The 23,994-nt window shown below is 33.8% G+C and overlaps 2 protein-coding genes across 3 annotated transcripts in view; both read left to right on the top strand.

Annotated features, from left to right (window-relative positions):
* Positions 1–1,412: 1,412 nt before the first annotated feature.
* On the top strand, positions 1,413–21,231 carry LOC111058880 (retinol dehydrogenase 12). 2 transcript variants are annotated; one of them, XM_039433450.1, is made up of 8 exons: positions 1,413–1,752; positions 6,604–6,766; positions 8,494–8,598; positions 9,683–9,910; positions 12,387–12,548; positions 15,991–16,107; positions 18,688–18,895; positions 20,909–21,231. In XM_039433450.1, the coding sequence occupies exons 2-8, from the start codon at positions 6,709–6,711 to the stop codon at positions 21,030–21,032; spliced, it is 1,002 nt and encodes a 333-aa protein (XP_039289384.1). In that variant the 5' UTR covers positions 1,413–1,752; positions 6,604–6,708; the 3' UTR covers positions 21,033–21,231. The 2 variants fall into 2 exon arrangements, with proteins under 2 accessions (XP_039289384.1, XP_039289383.1); XM_039433449.1 differs by lacking the exon at positions 1,413–1,752 and having other exon boundaries at positions 6,202–6,766.
* LOC111058841 (N-acetylglucosamine-1-phosphotransferase subunits alpha/beta) overlaps positions 21,228–23,994 on the top strand; it is a 44,001-nt gene continuing 41,234 nt past the window's right edge. Inside the window, 2 exon segments of the mRNA XM_039433451.1 lie at positions 21,228–21,525; positions 22,422–22,839. Coding sequence (XP_039289385.1) covers positions 21,406–21,525; positions 22,422–22,839 — 538 coding nt within the window. The 5' untranslated portion in view covers positions 21,228–21,405.

Genomic DNA, 23,994 nt, shown 5'->3' with positions numbered 1-23,994 from the left:
ACTGTTCACAGAACTACCAGTTTACCTTAATTTCTATCGTGTAGCATCCCACTATTGAGTCTATGTGTCGGGATGTAAAGTAATAATATAATAGTGAAAACAAGATGGATAACCAACAACGTATATTCATTTACAAAGGCAACTCTCCACAAGTATTTTAAGTCCAGGTCATGATGAGGGGTTGAATGATAATACAGTACAAACGTTACTATTTTTGATGATTTCTTAAATGGATCAAAATAGAGAGATAAATAGCTGAAATTGAACTTGAGAATGAGTAGCTGATATATAAATAATGAGAGAGAAATAAAACCTGAATTACCTGTTAAATCTATACTAAAAACATATTTGCTATGTACTTACTATTGTCATAGAGAAACAATAGCATAAGTAGATATCCCATGGTATAGGGCGTTATTATGTCTCAACTTTTACTGTTATCTCAAGCCGATAGTCCACGTAGTTCTTTCCCGTGAAGCTGTGTGACACTGGTAGTCTCTCATATTGTGCCGTTCATACACTCTTACCCGGTCAAAACAGTAAAAATTGACAATAATCGACAGTAATCGGCTTGAGATAACAGTAGAAGTTGCGACATAAACGCCCTATACCATGGGATATCTACTTACGCTATTGTTTCTCTATGCTATTGTCTTGTCAAAATATTAATACTATTTATATACTTCATTGAAAGATTTAGATCCTTTCCATTTTTTGGTACAGGACTATAGTTTTATTTTTATTTATTTCATTGATTTAGATCCTATCACGTGGTACGGGATAGGAAATTCACGAATGACGAATCATCATCTTGTCGGAACTACTCAACTGATTAACTTGAGATTCTGCATATCGATTCTCAATTTACCGAGGATGGTTATAGGCCTATTTTAAATTCTTAAAAGCTCCAGTATGTAAAGTTTTCAGTTTATCAAGTTTCCAATTAGACCCTTGCGGAGCACGGGTTACGTGCTAGTATGTAATGAGAATAAAATTATTTTAACACAGATCTAGAGAGGATTAAAGTAATAAACAGAATAATTCAGCTGTCAATAAACAGAACGATAATCGATTATAAAATATGTGAAAGATTTTTAAGCTACAGGTACCTACTGAACTAAAACTATAGTAAGGTTCACGTTATAATGGCAGTGGAGAAAGATAGGAGAACAACGTTGCCGATCCTCACTGTCTTGTCAATGCCTTCTTGACGGTAGCTGATACAGGTTTATTGATGTAATATTAACTGTTCATTTTTGTTTCAAAATTATCAATTATATTTTAGTAAGCAAGAAATTATATTCTTTCAAAATTTTCATAATTAAGATGAAATATTTTGTTAATTAATTTTTAATTGTAAATTGTTAAAAACCGATCTGGCAACAGAGAAAATGAGAGAGATAGCGCTATCCTATTTGTTGAATAATGGACAAGGATAGCAATACGATTGCTTATCAAACTCTGACATTTTAACGTGGAACTGCTCACTATAGGAAAATTAGGGAAGCTGTTCAACTATACTACCCTAGAATTCCCGCAGCATCTTACTTCCCGGCTCATCTCTTTCATTCTCAAACTAATGTCAAGGTAAAATAGTTTCCTATAGAAAATGAATATTTTTCACATGGAAATACAACTTCTATCCTGCATCTCGTGAGAACCTCTGAACAATGATGTAAACTTAAGGAAGTCACTTGATTTGGTTCTGATGAAATTTGAAATCATTCATTCATTGACTGGGCGTTTATACAGGTAAGTCTATATAATTATCTAATTTTTTCACTTGAATTTAGATTATTTAGCTATGTTATAATAAACTATTTTTGAAACTTGAGAAAAGAAAATTACTCACTGGTCAGTAAGACGGCCGTTTCACCATATATGTTATGAATCAGCTATAATTCAATAAAGATAAAGATGTATAAAATATACTACTATATTATCACCTTCATATAGTGAGGTCCACCTTATAATGACAGTATTTGATCAACTTTGGTGTTACTATCCTTGTCTATTATTCGACAAAGCAGGTAGTACTATTCTTTTCTTGCTCCACAACGATGCCAAATCTGTTTTTGACAATGTAGAAAGATAATTAATCAAGGGAGAAAATCGGCAACGCTGTTCTCCCATCTTAATCCACTGTCATTATAACGTGGATCTCACTATAATAATTCAATTAAATGTATAAAATAATACTACTTTATCATTAATAACATTCAAAATCTCTATGATATTTGCTTATAAAACAGTATTCGTTTTAACAGTACAGTATTTCCTCAGCCTTTCCTCAAGTTAAGTATTTGTACACAATGTAAATAAATAAATGTTGAAGAATTTGTCCAAGAGAAATTAGTGGACTGTATCTTATTTGTGTGGCAATGAGCCGAATGAATAAAAATGATGAGTAAGAAATAAATAAGTCTTATTACTTGCATGGACGAAATTCCACATATCCGAGATGAGTAACCACTGTGCTTGCAAGACTGATTGCAGCTTGGAGGCAAAATGGTAACTCTGATAGTAGCTAAGAAAAAAGGGTAAGACACCAAATGAAAAGATTGGTTAACAATATTCAATTTAATAAACAACAGAAAATAGTAAAAAATTTATATGAACAAAAACAGCAGTTGCTGTAACTAGATTTCAGATGGGCACATAAGCACAAAAACAGAAAAAAGAGAATTTGATGTATCTTAAATACAAAATTGACTTTAAAATAATTGTATGAAATTAGATAAAATGCAAAGTTATTTTAATGCCTACTATTCAAATTGACCATGAATTATTAAGAAAATATAATTTTCAAAGGGGTGAATTGCTTTATGAAAAATTTAATTTAGGTACTAGACCAAATTCGTAAAGACAAAACAATTTGATAATTCAATAGGTATACTGATAATTCAATAGGTATACAAAATATCTACAGAGAACATTAGCTGTAAATACAAAGGTTAATTAGTACAACAAAAAGAATAATACAATATAGGATGATATGTAAAACAGGGTATGCGCAAGATGCTAACAAAATGCTTGAATGATTAGATCGATTTGAGTCTTGAATAAATCGAGATAAAGACTTGAAACGTCTCAATCGTAGAAAACATAAGTTGACAAAAATGTTGGTAAAAATGAAATTATTTAGTGCTGTCTAAAATTGGTAGAAAGCTCATCAATACATAATTATTACACACATCAGAACAATAGCACAATTATTTGAACGCTATATTGCGGTAGCAACTTAATCAAATTACTAAGTCAGTAGATTCAAAACTAGTAAAAAATGTGACTTGAATAAAGATAATAATAATAGCAAGGGCTAATTATTGTAATAACTGCAATAGGAAAAGATCTGTAGCAAGGTTACACATAGGCTAGCAAATAAAACGTTGTAAAACAAAATAGGTTATGTAAATGGAAATGTAAACAAAACAGATTACACAAAAGAAATATACGCTGAAGAGCGATGCAAAGACAAGTCCAAATTTGTAATGGCTTGTATCAAAACTAGTAAAGCAATACTTAGAATGCTTATGTAAATTGGGTTACAAAATATAGGTTATTATGAAATATACGCCGAAAGGCGATTTAATGACAAGTCCGAGAATTTGTAATAGCTATTACCAGAACTAGTAAAGCAATACTTAGAATGCTTATAATACAATAAACATAATTAGGAAAAACTGAAAAGTTCACTGAAGCGCTGTGGCTTCAAGGTAAGGTTATGTAAAAATTGAATTTGCAATGAAAATTGCTGTTCAAAATATGAAGCAAAAGTGAAGCTTCAAAATGTGATGTTTCAAATATATTGAACGATTAATTGTGAATCCAATAATAACACACAATAAACGGGAGATTATGACAAAGTAGCTTAAAAAAAATACAAAATGAAATTGAGGATAAAATATAAAATTACTCAGCTTGAGACATGTTGAATTGAAGAAGTAGGAATGCCCAGGAGAGGACAAAGTGCGACCAGCCTCGACTTGTAGACTTGTGAACATGGATGTCCACCAAGTATGTGTTCAAATGGATTGAACACCCGATGAAGTTGAACTCCAGACGACCTTCTACGACGAATACTGTGAGTGCACAGTAGAGATGTTGAAGCAGCAGAGTACTATCAACGGAACCTTCTAAGGTTGAAGGCCCCCCGAGAGGTGACAGCGTGGTAAGACCAAGACTGACAAGAGAATAGAAGACGATCCAGAACAGCTTGAACTGGGAACGAATTCCTCGTAGAAGTTATCCTAAGCTGCCGTGCTTAGGAGGAAGCCTGAGTTTTGCCGAAGGAAACGGCCAATGCGGAGAAAACACACTTTGAGTAAAAGTTGTCCACGAGGACGCGGTGCACAAATTGAAATATTGAGCTATTTCAATAAATAACGAAGAGAAATTAAGGATTTATGACTCAAAACGTCGAATATGATAAACGTAACAAGATTTAAAACCAGACATTGGTAAAATGTGAAAAATACGGGAAACTCAGAAATTTTGGTGACTGTGACTTATGGAGAAAGACGCTAACGAACGGCCATGTTGTCGACGAGTGAAGATCCTACAACCAAAAAGGGCGGATGCGGAACGATGTGGAACTAACAGGAAATGACAAGAAAAACACAACGCAATAGACTCAAAACTTCACAGAAAGTCTTGAAAGAGATTAAAAAAATACAATCGCAATGACCATAAAATGATTAAAGAGTCAGACGATAATAATACAAGACACAAAAGCAATAAATGCGTGACGAACTTACGACCGGGAAAAAAATAAGGGGAAACACATTAAGTTGGCACTGGAAGCGCGCCAGATTCAAAAATGACGAACCGAACAAAGATACAACTAAAAACAAATGAAAGTAGTGCATACATCTAACAAATGTATTGAACAAATCACGACAGGACTGAAAATCTTGTGAAGTGAACAACTACAAGATTTTTCGATTTTTTTTAAACGTCAATAACTGGGAAACTATCAGTCAAAATCTAATTCTAAGGATATAGTTAGAAAGAGCAAGAAATTTCCAATAAGATTCATTCAATTTCTTCCTTTGTTTGAAGTTTTTGAACTTTTTATGAGCGCTCAAAGGTGATAATGTTTATTTATCGAGTTCAAAGGTAAATTTCAAACAGTTTGAACGCTCATGAAAAGTTCAAAAACGTCAAACAAAGGAACAAATTATATGAATCTTATTGGAAATCTCTTCCTCTTTCTAACCATATCCTTAGAATTTAATTTTGATTGATAGTTTTCTAGTTATTGACGGTTTAAAAAATATCGAAAAATCTATATACAGTATCTCGAAAACTAAGTTTGATATAAGAAAATGTTTAGAATTGGATTTCGATTGATAGTTTCCCGGTTATTGACGTTTTTAAAAGTATCGAAAAATCTATATATCTCGAAAACTAAGGTCGATGTAAGAAAATTTAATGAACATTTTTGTTGCACATTTCATGTTGAACTACCTACGCGGTCTTCGGCTGTTACACTATTCGTGGGACACTCTGTATAATATATACCGTAATCAATAACAAAAATATTACTAACTAGCCGTCAGGCTCGCTTCGCTCGCCATATCCGTCTAGCCAGGACCCCCGACAGGATCGTCCAAGAATGAGATCAGCAGGCTCGCTTCGCTCGCCTGCATTTTCCATTTTTATCATATTATATTAGGACAATCCAGTCGGGGGTCCAGACTAAACGTCTGGCTAAACGGATATGGCGAGCGAAGCGAGCCTGACGGCTAGTAATATAATATTCCCAGGATTGAAGTAACAGTGTTTAATCAATTTTTCCGCGATAAATGCATTTAAATCTTCAACTTGGTGCCAACCTAACAAAATCAACTCAACTTAATGACAACCTGACAAAATTATTAATTTAATTGCCAGTTAACAACTGTTTCGAAGAGGTACTCTATCTAGATTATAGTTCTATAGTAACATATGATATGGAAATTTCAATTCTAATTAAGAGATTGGGAGAAGAAGAATATACATGCTAAAATACGAACTTTAAACCCTTAAAAACAACCCTTAGAGTTAAAATATTGCCAAAAGATTTCTTAGTGCGCCTCTAAAGGGCCAACTGAACATACCTACCAAATTTGAACGTTTTTGGTCCAGTAGATTTTTAGTTATGCGAGTGAGTGAGTGAGTGAGTGAGTGAGTGAGTGAGTGAGTCAGTCAGTCAGTGAGTGAGTGCCATTTCGCTTTTATATATATAGATACTTGAAGAAACATTGTCTCATCAACGTGAAATCAAAATATGTATTTTCCAATGATATCAATAGCATCAACTTCGTCTAGATATCAAGTATTAGTTTTACATCTAAATTCATTTCTACCCATCAAACTATAATAAGAATCACAAGCTATTAGTATTTCTTATAGATAACTTAAAAGTTGTTTCCTATTCAACCAAAGCTGTTAGTTTGAAATGAATATCAATATAAAATAGAACCTTCTTTAGGCTTATAGAATCTAGGCCTCTACAGTAACTAGCCTATATAACCAGGTTATATAGTTACTGTAATAGAGGCTACACAATATCAATTTCAACCAGTTTCCTTTTTCCAATTTTTTCTTGTTTTCTTTTAGACGAATCGTGGTGGAAAGGTAGAAAGAGAGAAGAAAGCTGAGGAGAGAGAGGAGAGAACATAGCTCTAATGATTCAATTCAGAGAGATTTAGTTACTTGTCCTAAATGTACGGTTACACTGTTCGATTCAACCGGAGTTTGACATCACTTCTCTACGCAACTGGTGAGAATAATATTTTCATCAAATTTTCTGAAAAATGTCGTTAATTGTATCAATTTCGTAGACCCAAGTGTACAGTGTCGTGGCCAATCTATAGCTCTCTAGTTACACTAGAGATTGGACATGAAAGTACACATTATTCCTATACAGTGAGGTTCACGTTATAATGGCAAAGATAGAAAGATAGGAGACAACGTTGCTGATCCTCAGTCTTGTCAATGTCTTCTATAGACGGTAGCTGATACAGGTTTATTGATGTAATATTAACTGTTCATTCTCGTTCAAAATAATCAATTATATTATATTAAACAAGAAATTATATTTTTCAATAATTATTTCATAATGCATTTTCATAATCAAGATGAAATATTTTGTTAATTAATTATTAATTCTACATTGTTAAAAGACGATCTGGCAACAAAGCAAACCGAGAAAAAGATAGTGCTATCCGCTTTGTTGAATGATAGACTAGGATAGCAGTACCATTATTGCTAATCAAACACTGCCATTATAACGTGGACCCCAGTATAGGTAACAATCTAAATTATCCAATTCAATTACAAACAGCAAACACGTTCAGTCAAAACTGTTTCTCCCACGGAATCTTCCAAAATCTTATGTATTTAGATGTTTTATATTTGAGTTGAATATCAATTTATTCTAAACCTTTACCATAATTTAATAATAATGAAAAGGTACATATTATTCCTGTTTGTTTTGAATAAAATTGATTCAATGGTATTCAAAATTATTGTATTGTATGGAGGAGGTAAGATGGGGTTTCTGCCTGGTGTGTCTATCAATACAATCAATTATTTATTTATCAATAATACAATTAATTACAATGATCTCAATACAATCAATTATTTATTTATCAATAATACAATTATTTATTCATCAATAATACAATTATTTCAATGATCTATAATAATAGATACCATAATCTAAGATAGGGAAACCAAGCTCAACTTGTAGCTTACTATTAATAAAGTATTTTCTAATTTCTCCAAGGCAAAATAGGAATCAAATTAGATTTGAAAACTTGAAGCGATTGATTAACGTCCAAAACTAGTTGTTCTTGTATTTTATTTTAAAAAGTTTTTTGAAAAAGTGTAGGCTACCGTTATATACTATGGTATTATTTTTCAACTAACAAATCAAGTACCTAACTCGAAGAAGTACGTTTTTAGTAAATATGGATACAATCAATTTAAGAACATTCAATAGGTACCGGTATGATCCCAAAATCTTAATTTGGGAGCTGTGATAAAATTAGGCTTCTTGATTGAATAAAGCCATAGAGAAACAATATCGTCGTAAGTAGATATCACATGGTATAGGGAATTTATGTCGCAACGTTTGCTGTCATCTCAAGCCGATTACTGTCGATTATTGTCAGTTTTTACTGTTTTGTTGGGGTGAGAGTGTATGTACGGCACAATTTGAGAGACTACCAGCGTCACACAGCTGCATGGGAAAAAACTACGTGAACTATCGGCTTGGGATAACAGTAAAAGTTGCGACATAAATGCCCTATACCATGGGATATCTACTTACGAAATTGTTTATCCATGATAAAACTGTCTAAATTAAACTGGACTGAATTTGGATTAACAAAATGATCTTCTCATGAAATGCATCAAATATGTTTTATGAGAGATTTTAATTATTAAACTCATAGAATTTGTTTTTGATAGGAAACATTTCTTTCATGAAATTCCATTTTTCAGACATGGGCTGGCAAACAGACAAACGTCTAGATGGTAAAACGGCTGTTATTACAGGGGCAAGCTCAGGAATTGGAAAGTATGTTGCCTTGGACTTATATAGGAGAGGTAACATATTTTTTACTTTATCCAAATCTCATAAAAATGTTAATTCTATTTCAATAACATGTTCATCCACCTGTATTGATATACATTTCATCACAAACTCAGAATTCATATCTAAAATGGAATTTTCTACTTAGTTCCAATAATCTTTCTCTAATATTGCTAATCACTTAATACTTAAAAAATCTTAAATTGAATATTATTCTCAATAAGTTGTTTTTCTCGGCTCTATGCAAGTAAATAATGTTAGGGATTGAGATTTTGTGAACCCTCTTCCATTTCATTTTACTATGAAAATTACATTTAATAAATATTTTGATCACCACTCCAGATACCAACTTCTTTTTAGTTTCATTGACTTTATCTTCAATTTTCTATAAAACTGCTTGTACTAGATAACTTTCTTGAACTTGTAAAGTCATACTATAGTGAGGTCCACGTTATAATGGCAGTAGAGAAAGATAGGAGAAAAACGTTGCCGACCCTCTGTCTTGTCGATATGCCTTCTGTAGACGGTAGCTGATACAGGTTTATTAATGTAATATTAACTGTTCATTCTCGTTTTTAATAATCAATTCTAATTTATTAAGCAAGGAATTATATTTTTCAATAATTTCATAATGAATTTTTATAATCAAGTTAAAATATTTTGTTGATTAATTATTAATTCTACATTGTTAAAAAACGATCTGGCAACAGAGCAAAGCGAGAAAGAGATATCGCTATTTGCTTTGTTGAATGATAGACAAGGATAACAATACCATTGCTAATCAAACACTGCCATTATAAGGTGCACCTCACTATATATAGGGTGGAAATGGAAAATCTTGACAGAGTGAGTGAAGTTTTGATGATGTACAGGTTCACGCTTTCTGATTTGTGCTCTAATTTTTATATCTTCTTTCTTATTCCTTTAGACACCGAATCTCCCAATTTTTCACAGAACAATATTTGTAATCAAGTGCTAGATGAAGAACTGAATAGGACAGGGTGGCAAATTTGAACAAGTAGGCGTTCTCTTCAATTTGTTTTTAATTAAATTTTCATTTTTTTTTTTGCAATTCAAATTTGTTTTCCAATTTTGTAGGCGCTCGAGTTATACTGCCATGTCTGTCGCGTGTTGAAGCCGAATCAGCTGTTGCCTGCATTGAAGAGGAGGTTGGAGGGGAGGGTGTGAGAGGAGGAGTGGGAGAAGGGGAGAGAGGGGAGCTGGTCATAAAAGTGATGGACCTTTCGTCTTTGGAGTCAGTGCGTCAATGCGCCCAGCTATTGCTTCAAGAAGAGGAGGCCATTCATTTCCTCATTAATAATGCTGGTAATTTATCACAAAAAATAAAAGTATTATACAGAGTGAGTCATATGTATGGGAACCCTTCAAGAAATTAGAGACTGTTGCAGATATAATACTGTAACTTTCAGGATAAGTTATTGGTCGAATACAACTGAATTTCAACCCCTCATAAGAAGGTGACTTAGGGGTTTTAACTCTAATATTTTAAATGTATAATTTTGAATACAAGAAAGATGGCATCAATATAAATGTTCTACTATGATATCTGTATCCAAAATGGCGGCTGATTGAAGTTTTAGTTTTTTGAAAAATGAAACAATGAAAATGAATACAACCATCGTTTCAAAATTATACTAGCAGAAATTTTTCATAGACGTTGCCAGTTTACAGTTATTTTATGTATACATTAAATAATATTTATAGAGGTAAGGGTTGCTTAATTAAATAGATTACAATTATTATCTGCGGACATTGCGGTACAGTGATAAGAAATTTATAAGATAAAACTGTTTACAGAGAGCGAAACTTAGAGTCAAAATTTAGAGTTGAAAATTGAATGTCGAATAAAACAAAACTCATAAATTCAGAAGCATAAAAACAGTTCAAAATACAATTCAGGAAACTTTTAATGCACTAATATATTCATGAAGAGATTTCAATGAGGTTAAATCTACAATCTGACATGTTATTAAGATAACAATTGAAGTAAACTGTCTGAACCATGTTGTTGAAACAATCTAGGTTTCATAATTTTCGTGAAATTTGGAAGGGAGGTTTTCCTCCTGCCATCATTAGGTATAATTTTATATAGTTTTGGACCTAGATAAACGAATGATTTCGCAAAAAAAAACTAAAGTTTATTCTAGGTAGTCGTGAAATAGAATCCTCTCTTCGTCTTTCAGAAAAGCAGGGTCCAAAAAACCCATCATTACCACTACGCAAAAAGGGAATTCTTAATACTTCAAACGCAAATAAATGCCGAAGTGGGAAAATACCCAGTGATTGGAACAAAGGAAACGAATGCCTATTTCAAATGAGGGGTTGTAACTCAAATATTTTAAATGTAAACACCCATTGTGTGGTACATCATTTTAAATAAATGCCTTTTTAAAACAAGAAATATGACATTACATTAGTGAAAATGTTCTATGATATTTGTGTCCTAAATGGTGACTGATTGAAGCTTTAGTTTTTAATTGAAACTTCGATCAGTCGCCATATTGGATACAAATATCATACAAAAATTATATTGATGTCACGTTATCTTTCTTGTTTTGAAAAGGTTTTTAAAATGATGTACCACACAATGGGTCTTTACATTTAAAATATCCGAGTTACTACCCCTAAGACATCCCCTCATGAGGGGTTAAAATCAGTTTTAAGTCAAAAGGTAGAGTATTTGACTAATAACTTATACTGAAAGTTGCAGTATTATATCTACAACCGACTCCAACACATTGAAGGGTTCCCATACATATGACTCACTCTGTGTAATAGTATTTTAAGAAACCGAAAATTAAAGCTGATGAAAAAAAGCTCCAATTTAATAGGATAATAAAGTTATCTAATTATCATAAGAGTGGTAAAATATATCACTTATCTATCTTCTTATAATAAGTATCAGATAATAAGTTCCAATCATCTCAAATAGAATCGCCTGAACGATCAAACTCAATTGAATCTTTTAAGTGAAAGTAGAGAGGTAATCAAGGCTACACGTATTTGAAACAATTAATTCTCCACTAATGAAGTGTCGTTGTTCCTCCACTTTCCGATAACAGAACTAAATAAATTCTCCACTAAAGAAGTGTCGTTGTTCTTCCACTTTCCGATAAAAGAACTGAATAAATTCTCCACTGAAGAAGTGTCATTGTTCCTTCACTTTCCGATAACAGAACTAAATAAATTCTCCACTAAAGAAGTGTCGTTGTTCTTCCACTTTCCGATAAAAGAACTGAATAAATTCTCCACTAAAGAAGTGTCATTGTTCCTTCACTTTCCGATAAAAGAACTGAATAAATTCTCCACTAAAGAAGTGTCGTTGTTCCTTCACTTTCCGATAACAGAACTAAATAAATTCTCCACTAAAGAAGTGGTGTTGTTTCTTCACTTTCCGATAACAGAACTAAAACAATCAATTTTCTATGTTTTATTAAAAGCTGTGTTGTTTTGAGTTGATTACAAAAAACCACGAGTAATCAATTAATAAGGGCAAAGAGAAGAAATTGGAAAAAATTATATTATAGAAGATTGTGTGAACATTGAAACTAGTTGTTATAATTAATTTGTATTTTTAATCTATAAATTTCAAAAAAGGGTACTATATAACTCTATTTTATAAATAAATATAAGTAGCCCTGAATTCATATATTTTAAGAAAATTATAGAGGATTTAATGTTAAAATATGATAAACATGTCTGCACTATTCAATCATACATCTATGTCATCACTACAATATATTATTGTGACAATCTCTATGATATTTTTGTCGATTCCCAGGTGTATTCATTAGCGATCAAACATTGTCACAAGATGGCTTCCAAATTCATTTCGCGGTCAACTATCTCGGACACTTTCTATTCACGATGCTGCTGCTTCCTCTACTTTTGAAATCCGCTCCAGCCAGAATACTCAATACTGCATCTGATGTTCACTATCTAGGTAAATATTGATGTAGGCTAGCCCAACATGGATACTTATCACGTGAGCACGGTTATCAAGGTGACTGTTTTGGCAACGAACTGTTTATAAAAAGATAACAGGTTAGAGTTTTTATGAGAGATGTTCAAAGATGATGTATTTTATTTTTATCTTGTTCAATATTGTAAACTTTTAGGCTAGGGTCACACGAGCGCACATAGTGCGTCCGTTGCAACTTACTTTTTGCGGCCGTCGCCAATGACACCACACGAGCGTTGAGTGTGGTACGTCAACGTCAGTTGGCTTTACGCAATTGAAACAGACGAAGCAATAACTTTTTCCTACAGTTACGTTGAAAAGTGGCCATTGCTGCACTGATTACAGAACGCAAAGAATCACTTTTCCGCTCTAGTGCGGGAAAAATTTTTCTGCACTCCAGATTTGCAACATGGCAACACAAAATACTTAGTAGGTTATAAATGGAGCAACAGTGCAGCAAAATCAAAATGAAGTTGGTAACAGTGACTGGGCTGCTATAGTGAGCAGAGGTGCAACGAAGCACAACGAGCACAGCATTAAATAGATATTATAACCAAGGACAACATTTTTATTCAATTTGACAATAAATTAAGGTTTTTATCAATAATAAAATTACACAGAAAAACATTTGATGCATTTCAGGCAATTTTACCCATAATTACCCACTTTTCATATTCAATGGTAACTGTAGGAAAAACTTAATGTGAAATACGTGCGCAAAGTTCCTCTGCTGCACTCAAGAAACCATTCCGCCCTCGCCTACGGCTCGGGCGTAAACGTTTCTTTCGGTGCAGCAAACTGTCACTTTGCGCACTAGTTGCACAAATAACTATTGCATGTCTCGATGTGCGTTGTAGCATTTCTGCGCAGTTCAAAAATCACCGTCCGTTACGACTTCCGTTACTTGGTACGCACGTACATCGAGTGTTGTCACCAATTCACTTCTATGTATTTCTACAACGGACGTCAAAAAGTAAGTTGCAACGGACGCACTTTGTGCGCTCGTGTGACCCTAGCCTATATAAATGAATAAAGTGTTAATAACAGAAGCACATTTACAACAATATATATTATATTATAGTGGAATTAGAAGATCTTCCGACTTGGAGGGATTTGCGGAGCAGAGAAAAGTATAGGGATACAGCGGCGGCGATGTTGCCGTGCTATAGTGAGGTCCACGTTATAATGGCAGTGTTTGATTAGCAATGATATTACTGTCCTTGTTTATCATTCAACAAAGCGGATAGCGCTATCTCTTTCTCAATTTCCTCTGCTGCCAGATCGTCTTTTAACAATGTTGACTTAATAATTAAATATCGGGGCACCGAGCTTCGCTCGTTATTTTTATTTATTGATAAACAGAACTCAATTCTCTAAAATGATCGTGTTCATATTTCACAGCTGGCTGTATGTAATCTTATGAATTTCGGGGATGCGATATTTTGATTTTTCACATACTCACTCGCTCACTCACATTTTTACAATTCACAGCTGTTTCAGCCAAGAATAAATTATCCTTTTAATGTCGTTCAGCGAGTTTTCCCAAGGTTGAGACCTAGTGCAATCCAATCTTTATATCATAAACCTACTGTGTTCCGAATTTCGTGAAAATCGTTAGAGCCGTTTTCGAGATCCGTTAAACATGAATAACCAGATATATAAATACAGAAATTGCTCGCTTAATATAATAGGATTAACAAAATATTTCATCTTAAGTATATGAAAATTCATTATGAAATTATCGAAAAATATAACTTCTCGCTTAATAAATTGATTATTTTGAATAAGAATGAACCGTTAATATTACATCAATATACCTGTATCAGCTACGGTCTATGGAAGGCAGAGAATCGGCAACGTTGTTCTGCTATCTTTCTCCACTGCCATTATAACGTGGACCTCACTATAGAACGGAAGGCATTCTATAGTATTTAGTGAATGTTAAACACCTCATGACTACGCCTATCTAGTTTCCTCCCTTAAAGCACTGAATCGACTGAGTTTGTTTTGACAACTTGGCAAACGCGCTTGTCTCTATGATCACTCTATCCATAACTCTGATTGGCTGAACTGATTTTCCATCACCCTTCATATATCTGCTCCACATATCCCTCCAAGTAGGAAGTTCTTTTAATTTAACTATAATCATTCCAATTATTATCCTATAGCGAGGTTCACGTTATAATGGCAGTGGACAAAGATAGGAGAAAAACGTTGCCGATCTTGTCAATGCCTTCTATAGACGGTAGGTGATACAGGTTTATTGATGTAATATTAACTGTTCATTCTCGTTTAAAACAATCAATTATATTATATTAAGCAAGAAATTATATTTTTCAAGAATTTCATCATGACTTTTCATAATTGGATGAAATCGTTTGTTAATTATTAATTCTACATCGTTGAAAGACGATCTGGCAACAGAGCAAAGCGAGAAAGAGATAGCGCGATCCGCTTTGTTGAATGATAGACAAGGATAGCAATACCATTGCTAATCAAATACTGCCATTATAACGTGGACATCACTATAACTGAGCGAGAAAGAGATAGCGCGATCCGCTTTGTTGAATGATAGACAAGGATAGCAATACCATTGCTAATCAAATACTGCCATTATAACGTGGACATCACTATAACTGATGTACACTACATTAGGGTAAACAAATATTCCATTAATCTTTTCAATTATCATCCTTAATAAATTTGAAAAGTTTATAAAAATATGAATTTATTTTTAACCAGAAACAGTTATGCAGACAAAGATAAGTTAGTAAATAGGAACCGGTATTTATTCAAATTAATCGAGGATTATCTATCCAAGAAACAGTACTTTCACTTGCATTTTTTCATATTATTGCAGTTGATTTGTTACTACTCGAATAAATAGCTAAAGTAAAAACCAATATTCAAAACAGTACCTACAATTGTCTTTTTTCTTTTCAGGGCTACTCTTGAATATTAATAAAAAACGAAATCCCCTTCTAGAAGAAGTACCACTTTTAAAATTATTAATTCATAACATTTTTCGGCTAGCTACATGATTACCAAGTTATTATCTTGAATTGAATTGAAAAAATCTTTATTCATAAACATGTACAGGTACATTAGGAGCATCGTTCCTACTATCTTGATAGCTATCAAGAATTATTCACTATCTTGATAACTTGATAAGTTTATCTTGATAATGGTATCATATAGCCGAAACAGGTTGTGAGTAAATATTTTAAAAATATCGTACATAGATTTCTATTTTTATTTAGTACCTACAATATATGTAATAAAATCGTTTGTAGATCTTGATTGGGCTGGCTTCAATTGATTGGATTATTTACGATAAGTGTTTCAATTCTTCAAATTCTCCCATTCAACAATACTTCTATTATTTTGTTGTGTTGATCAATAGATGTTTACATTAAATTTCCAGGCAAACCAATAAATGCGGATTACATTAAGAAAGTGAACAGTTCGGCTCTAGCTGGTTACACAAATAGTAAATTTGCTGTCGCTTCGTTCACAAAAGAGCTGTCTAGAAAATTGGAAGGTAAGACATTGATTAGTTCATAAATTTATAATAAAGTTCATAAACTTTATAGTAACATAACTCTAAAAATTGTAAAACAATGAATGACTCTCAATGGATGCTTTACGGTAATATACTAGTGAGACCCCCGGGCTGGAGAACTCGCTCAAAATGGTGCTGATATTCTGTCAGCTGTTCTATTGAAATCTCTGGTTGGGATCGATTTACTAATTTTCGTTATGACTTTTGCAAGAATTTGTTTTCCTCTCGTGATTATTGATTGGAATTCGTAGTGATTCTAATAAAGTATTTATTATTATGGGGCTACTTCAATGTTCAATGGAACATTATAGAAAACTAATAGATATTAGTAAACGAAAATCCCAATAAAATTCTGTCAATCACCTTGAAGACTTCTGCTATTGAAAATATTGACAACGGGGTGAAAATTCGAGTCCTTGCAGGAGTCTTCGAGGTGATTGACATCATTTAATTGGGATTTTCATTTAATAATAATAATAATAAAATGAGAGATGCATATCTGCAGAGGATCAAGACCCTGTTGAAATCTCATCTGAATGGGAAAAATATGATCAAAGCCATATAAACACATAATTATGCAGTGCCTCTCCTGACTTACACATTTGGAGTGCTTGCTTGGACTCAAACTGAAATTGAAGAATTGATGAGAGCAACAATAGTTCTTCTAACAAAGTTCAGAGCACACCACCCCAAGGCTTCAATTGAAAGATTAATACTCCCCAGGCATAAGGGAGGACGGGGTCTGATGGATCTGAGGTGTTTGATTGATTGATTGATTGAGTACTTTATTTATGTAGCTTACAATATATAATGGCTTATACACTCATACGATAGCTGTCAATACAGCAAAGTTTTAGATGAATTTACATAGCATAAACTAAGAAATTAATTATTAAACTGTACAATGATATAAAAAAATCAATTTGAAATAACTATACAAGATAATATTGTAATGCATCTACATAAATTGGCGGAGCTTTGGACATATCAATGTCCATTCTTTGGAAAGAATATTAAAAAAATCCTTCCCAGTTACTCTCTACCAAGAATGTAACTCTCTACCAGTTAGTTACTGTTAGTTACGACCCAGTAACTCTCTACCAACAAGTGGTTGTGTGAGAAACAGGTGAACAGTATGAAAGCCTTTTTCACAACCAAGCAAGATCATCTTCATGTAACTGTCAAAGAAGCAGATAAGAGGTATACCCCACTTAACTGATCAGCACAGAATTTTGGAGGTGTAAGAACGAGTAAACAGCATGAATGTGAGGTCCTGGAGCAGTGGAGGAGCAAGCAATTGCATGGGAGGCATGCATTCTCACTAGAAAACCCTGGTGTCGATGGAGGGTTGTCAAATGCATGATTGAAGCATGGGGAACTGTTTTTTGAAACAAGGTTTCATGGTCGCTGTACAAGACCAAGTGGTAGCCACCAAAAACTACAAGAAATATATAATGAAGGTACCCATGAGAAGGTACCTTTGCAGACGTTGTGGCTTGGCATCGGAGACAATACAACATATTGATTGTATCTGCATGTCAGGCAATGGCAGCCACGGAGTACCTCGAGAGTCACAATAATGTTGCTGGCATACTGCACCAGGACCTTGCTTTTTAAGGTTTGAGCTGATTGAAGAGAAGGTCCCTCATTACCAGTCCAGTAAATGAGAACAACGCCTACAAAATATACTGGGATAGATCAATGCTGACTGATAGGACAATTCAAACACAATAGACCAGATGTCATTGTGATGAATAAGCTGATAAGAGAAACAGTAATGATAGATGTGGGCATTCCATGCTGCCACAACTTGGTATCATACTACAATGAGAAGATTATCAAGTATCTTCCCTTATCAGCTGAAATAAAGGATATCTGGCACCAAGAGAAAGTTGAAATTGTCCCAGTCATAATATCAGCAGTTGGATTGATGGAAACAAAGGTGACTGCAAATCTGAGTCGGCTGGGAATCTCAATTAGCTACTTGATGCAGAAGGCAGTGGTGCTCAATACTGTATCAATGGTTAGGGCATTCCTGAATATAGCAACAGAATAACATCAAAGTCTTGCCATATGCCGATTTTTATGAGAAAAACTCACATTGAATTGTGATGATAAATAAAATAAATATTATAATAATAATATTCATAATAATAATTAATTCATTAGCATTTGAATAAATGAAATTCCTCAGTAATTTCCATCTGTAGAAAACTAGTAGGTAACTCGTGCTCCGCGAGAGTCTAATTAAAACTTGACAAACTGAAAACTTGACCCACTGAAATCTTGAAGAATTTCGAATTAGCCCATAACCATCCTCGGTAAATTGAGAATCTATATGCAAAATTCCAAGTTAATCAGTTCAGTAGTTCAGACATGATGATGCGTCATTCGTAAATTTTATTCTTGATTTTCCCTTCCCGTACATGTTTAAGCCAATTGTTTCCTTTATTATAATATAGATAATTATTGTATTAAAAGATTTAATTAACAATGAATGCCGTCTTCTCTAATTGAATGAAAATAAATTTATTTTTAAAAAATGTGTAATGATTTCAGGAACTGGTGTAACTGTATACAGCACTCACCCAGGTATAGTGGACACCCCGATGTCGGAAAAATTCCTGGCTTCCTACAATTTTTTCATCAGAACCGTTATAAAAATTGTAGCCAAACCTGTGGTGAAAACGCCAAAAGAAGCAGCCGAGACAATTTTATACTGTGCTTTGGACGATGGAGTGGCTGCAGAGTCTGGGTTTTATTATTGGTAAGAGACAAAACTTCTAAAGTTTTTCAAATAATTGAAACATCTATCAAGTGTATTATGTTTCTCTTGAAGGGTAATTTAACGTAGGTTTTGAAACTGGTTTGATAATTAATGAATCATCACTCTCAAATCAAAAAAATGCTTATGAAATGCATGACATATTGGAATCATATGTAACAAGTAGATGGTGTATTCCCTAGAGGATAATTCCATGCTGGAAAAAGTACAAGCTGATTTTAGCTTGAGTGCAAGCTAATAAAAAGTCTACGTTGGAAAGACATCTAATTCTATCATCTATAATTTAATTAAGGAAAGAATCGGCTTATACACGTACAGGATAGGAAATTAACGAATGACGCATCATCACGTCTGAACTACTGGACTGATTAACTTGAAATTTTGCTTATTGATTCTTAATTTACCGAGGATGGCTATAGGCCTATTATCAGTTCTTCAAGCTTTCAGTAGGTCAGGTTTTCAGTTTGTTTAGTTTTTAATTAGTCCCTTGCGGAGCATGGGTTACCGGCTAGTATCTGATGAAACTATCGTATTTCACCCTCTGGCTCTCACAAAGTTTCATTTTTATAACATGCGAGATTGACGAAATAGTGAAATATTAAATAATTATTATCAACATATTTATATATCAATTATTAATGTTTCACTGAAATAATAATACTGTTATTGGAATAACAATGTCAATCTTGAAAAAGAACTATGTAATATAATATAAAAATCTGGTGTGGCGCACTCACACAACTTTCCTTGACGTTATGAAAATTGATCACGTGACGCTAGTGTTCCCGCGCATCTCAAGTCTACTATTCAAAGATTTGAGCCAGCTGGTGACAGGGCAATAACGCTGGAGACACACGAGGTCTGCTATCTCTTTATAATGAATCATTCAATAGAATCAACAGTTGCCAACAGTTTGCAATTGGATAATCACATTTTCTCGAATTTCGAGCTTATTTTTAATTTTAGGTGAAAATGTTACTGGACATTAATTGTAGAGATTCTCATGCTCAATCTTTTCCACTAGGCATTTTTTGTTTAAATTGTATCTGAAGCCTGATAATTGAGAATCTAAAATCAAACTTTGCATAGATGGGGCGGAGCTCCTGAAATTTTTACAGATATCGGACTTATGGCAGTTGATAGAGCTTATTGATGACTATTTCAGGTATAACTTTAATCAAAATTGTTGGAGCCGTTTTTGAGAAAATCGCGAAAAACCCTGTTTTTGACAACATTTTCGCCATTTTAGCCGCCATCTTGAATCGCATTTTATCAAAATTGTTCGTGTCGGATCCTTATATTGTAAGGACCTTACGTTCCAAATTTCAAGTCATTCTGTTAATTGGGAGATGAGATATCGTGTACACAGACGCACATATACACACACACACACACACACACACACACACACATATACATACATACAGACCAATACCCAAAAACCACTTTTTTGGACTCAGGGGACCTTGAAACGTATAGAAATTTAGAAATTGGGGTACCTTAATCTTTTTCGGAAAGCAATACTTTCCTTACCTATGGTAATAGGACAAGGAAAGTAAAAAATTGTAAACATGAATCAAGTAGAAGTGAGTGTCCTCTCTCCTGACATATTTATTGGAATATATATTACATCTCCTGAGACAGATATTTATTTCTCCTGACAGATATTCTCAAGCAGATGGAAGCTCAACTAATTTTAAGATTTATGGCCCAGTCACACAAAAGCCGGTTAAATTTTAACCGTGATTAATTCCTCGAGAACCAATCTGAGAATCCGTCTTATCAAAAAGACCTTCTCTGATTGGTTCTCGTGAAATTAATCAGGGTTAAAACTTAACCGGCTTTTATGCAACCGGGACTATAACTATAAGATTACTCTATATTATAACTGTTCTGAAACTATTATAACGAATTATTTGCTATATAAGCATAATATTAAAAATTATATATTTTTGTTGCTCACTTTATAGTTCCTATCTCACTTTTTTTTTACAGTGACTGCAAACGAAAGCATGCTGCTTCAAAATGTGAAGATCCAAAAACAGCCAAAGAATTATGGGACTTGAGCATCAATCTACTGGATCTTGAACATACAAATCTTTTGGCAGTAAATACTTGAGAATTCTCAGCAAATATCATTTTGTGCCAAAACAATATTTGTTATATAATGTTTTGTTTTGAATGACAGAATTGTCGCCTCTAGAGTTACTCATGAAATTTGAATGATGAAAGTCCAGAAAATGTTGTGCCATTCTAGAGAAAAAGCTTTAACTTTCAACTTTACAAAATACAGAAATAATACAGTAGGAAACTGTTAATGCTACCAATTTATCATTTTTTCTCTCATCCATTGTGTAAAGTATTATCTACTATCAAAATGAACTTTGAATATTGTGTCCAGTTTGCAAATTATTTGAATATTATTCGCAAACCTTCAATCAACTCGCATCACATCATATTAGGATGATGCTCTATTATTTACGAAATCCACCATGAATTTTTGGAAAACAGTTCAGAAACAAATTTACAGTATCATTTCTCGAAAGTATTACGTAATTTGTTTTGTATTTCTAGTGCTGACAACGCTACTATCTCTGGTTCACATTGGCGAAGTAAGTGATGAGTCTACTCAGTCTATTGCATAAATATTCTTACTCTTATTGTTTTGTTGAACAATTTTATGCTATTTCAAGTCAAAATTTCATAGTTGATTACCTAAGTATCTTCAATCTTCAATTTGTAGGACCATTAGCCAGCCAGATGCGCTGGGTAGTTCATCACGTCAATATACCATAGAGAAACAATAGCTTAAGTAGATATCCCATGGTATAGGGCGTTTATGTCGTAATTTTTACTGTTATCTCAAGCCGATAGTTCACGTATTTCTTTCCCAAAAAGCTGTGTGACGCTGGTAATCTTTCACCCGGCCAAAACAGTAAAAATCTACAGTAAATCGACTTGAGATAACAGTAATAGTTGCGACATAAATGTCCTATACCATGGGATATCTACTTACGCTATTGTTTCTCTATGATTATACTTAATACTCAGTTTACACATAAATTTTTGACAACACTGTCACGCTAAAAATTAAAAACATAATGGCATAGAAAGGTTAAACTCGGTGATGGCCACTAAATATCAACTATAGACTTCTGAAAAAATTTACTCAAGGAGTAACTTAGTATGGTCTGGCACGCAGCCAGGACTTGAGTCTCATCTTAAACCCATTGCCACTCAAATGACGCACAGATGGCAGTAGCATGTTGAACATTTTAATAGCGATATTGGGATAACAGTTCTGAGCCTTTTCTTGAAAGTATTCTAACTTTCAGTTTGTTGTTGTTGGATGATTCAAACATTGTAAGTCATAATACTAAATTAAGTTGCTATCGTTGCTGGTTTTCTTGATTTTCTAACATTTATAATCTTTTCGACATGAACTATGTTGATTAATGTTGAATAAACATTTTTTATTATGGATTTGTTTCTCTTTTCTTAATCTCAGGTATGGCTGAAACGATCATGGTCGATAACAGACGAACAGTGGTTCAACCAATTTATGCACAACATTGGCAACCAAAAACTTCACAGCAACCTGACCCAATACCTACCCATCGATGTGGTCTATACCTGGGTCAATGGATCAGACCCCTTGTTCAGAACCCAGTTAGCTGACTACAAGAAAAATTTGTCACTAAAGGCATCAGATGAATGTCCATTCGCCAACTGTTTGCCTTCCAACTTCATTTCTACCAAACTTACAACAGGAGCCGACAGTTTGAAAGGTTACAGTGAATTCAAAATTGTAAGCTCTAAAACGTCCACTGATATTTGGAAGCTGGTTGCTTTGGACTCCCCGGAGTCGGTTGTTAATAGAATGAGGGATGCCGAAGGAGATATTTATCAGGTTCATTGGACTACAGGTAACTTGATAAAAATAAAGATTATGATAACATTAGATGCAGGCATGTGAGACTATCCAATGAGACACAAAAACTGGAAAAGCCATAGAAACACTCAAACTGAATGACATCAGCAAGTGCAAGCGTGCTAAGTCGACACTGATCGCGTACACTTGCTGGTGACGTGCAGTGTGAGCACCTATAGTGAGGTCCACGTTATAATGGCAGTGGAGAAAGATAGGAGAACAACGTTGCCGATCCTCTGTCTTGTCAATGCCTTCTATAGACGGTAGCTGATACTGGTTTATTGATGTGAATATAACGTTTCATTCTCGTTTAAAATAATCAATTATATTTTATCAAGCAAGAAATTATATTTTTCAATAAATTTCATAATGAATTTTTATAATAGAGATAAAATATTTTGTTGATAAATTCTACATTGTTAAAAGAAGATCTGGCAAAAGAGCAAAGCGAGAAAGAGATAGCGCCATCCGCTTTGTTGAATGATAGACAAGGATAACAATACCATTGCTAATCAAACACTGCCATTATAACGTGGACCTCACTATAGTGCATGTGAGACTATTCATTGATAAACAACATCTGGAAAAAGCTATAGAAACACATAAACTGAACGCCACCAAGTGCACGCGTGCAAAGTCCACACTGAACGAGTGCACTTTAATAATAATAATAATAATGTGTTTCTGTTCATGGCGTGGTCATAAGTATGGCCACAAGTGAACAAGTCAAGAACATAAAAAACTGTCATAAGACAGGTCAAGAACAAAAATACACATCAAACACAAAAAAGCAGCAAGCAGAAGAAGCAGCAAGACTAATGCAAGAAGTATTTACTTACAGTCTGAGGATCACAATCATAGAACTCCCTCATAGAATAAAAGGGGTTCTCCTGAAGGAAAGCCCTCAGTCTCCTCTTCAAGACTTGCTGGAGATGTGCAGTGTGAGCAGCTACAGACAAGTCACAACATGTTTCTGTGGATCTTTCTAGATTTTGTTTTTTATCTGCGCGCTTGGTCATGCATGACCCCACATGCACTTGCACATACTTGCTTCCAATGTAATCATACCCTTAACCTTATGCATTACAAAACATTAATTCACTAAACATAAACAATTTACATTTATCTTATCACATGTCTCATACCAACA

This window comes from Nilaparvata lugens, chromosome 7, assembly GCF_014356525.2.
Source record: "Nilaparvata lugens isolate BPH chromosome 7, ASM1435652v1, whole genome shotgun sequence".
Classification (NCBI taxonomy): Eukaryota; Metazoa; Arthropoda; class Insecta; order Hemiptera; family Delphacidae; genus Nilaparvata; species Nilaparvata lugens.
Note: the sequence above shows the minus strand (reverse complement) of the source record. Positions and strands in the feature narration are given on the sequence as shown.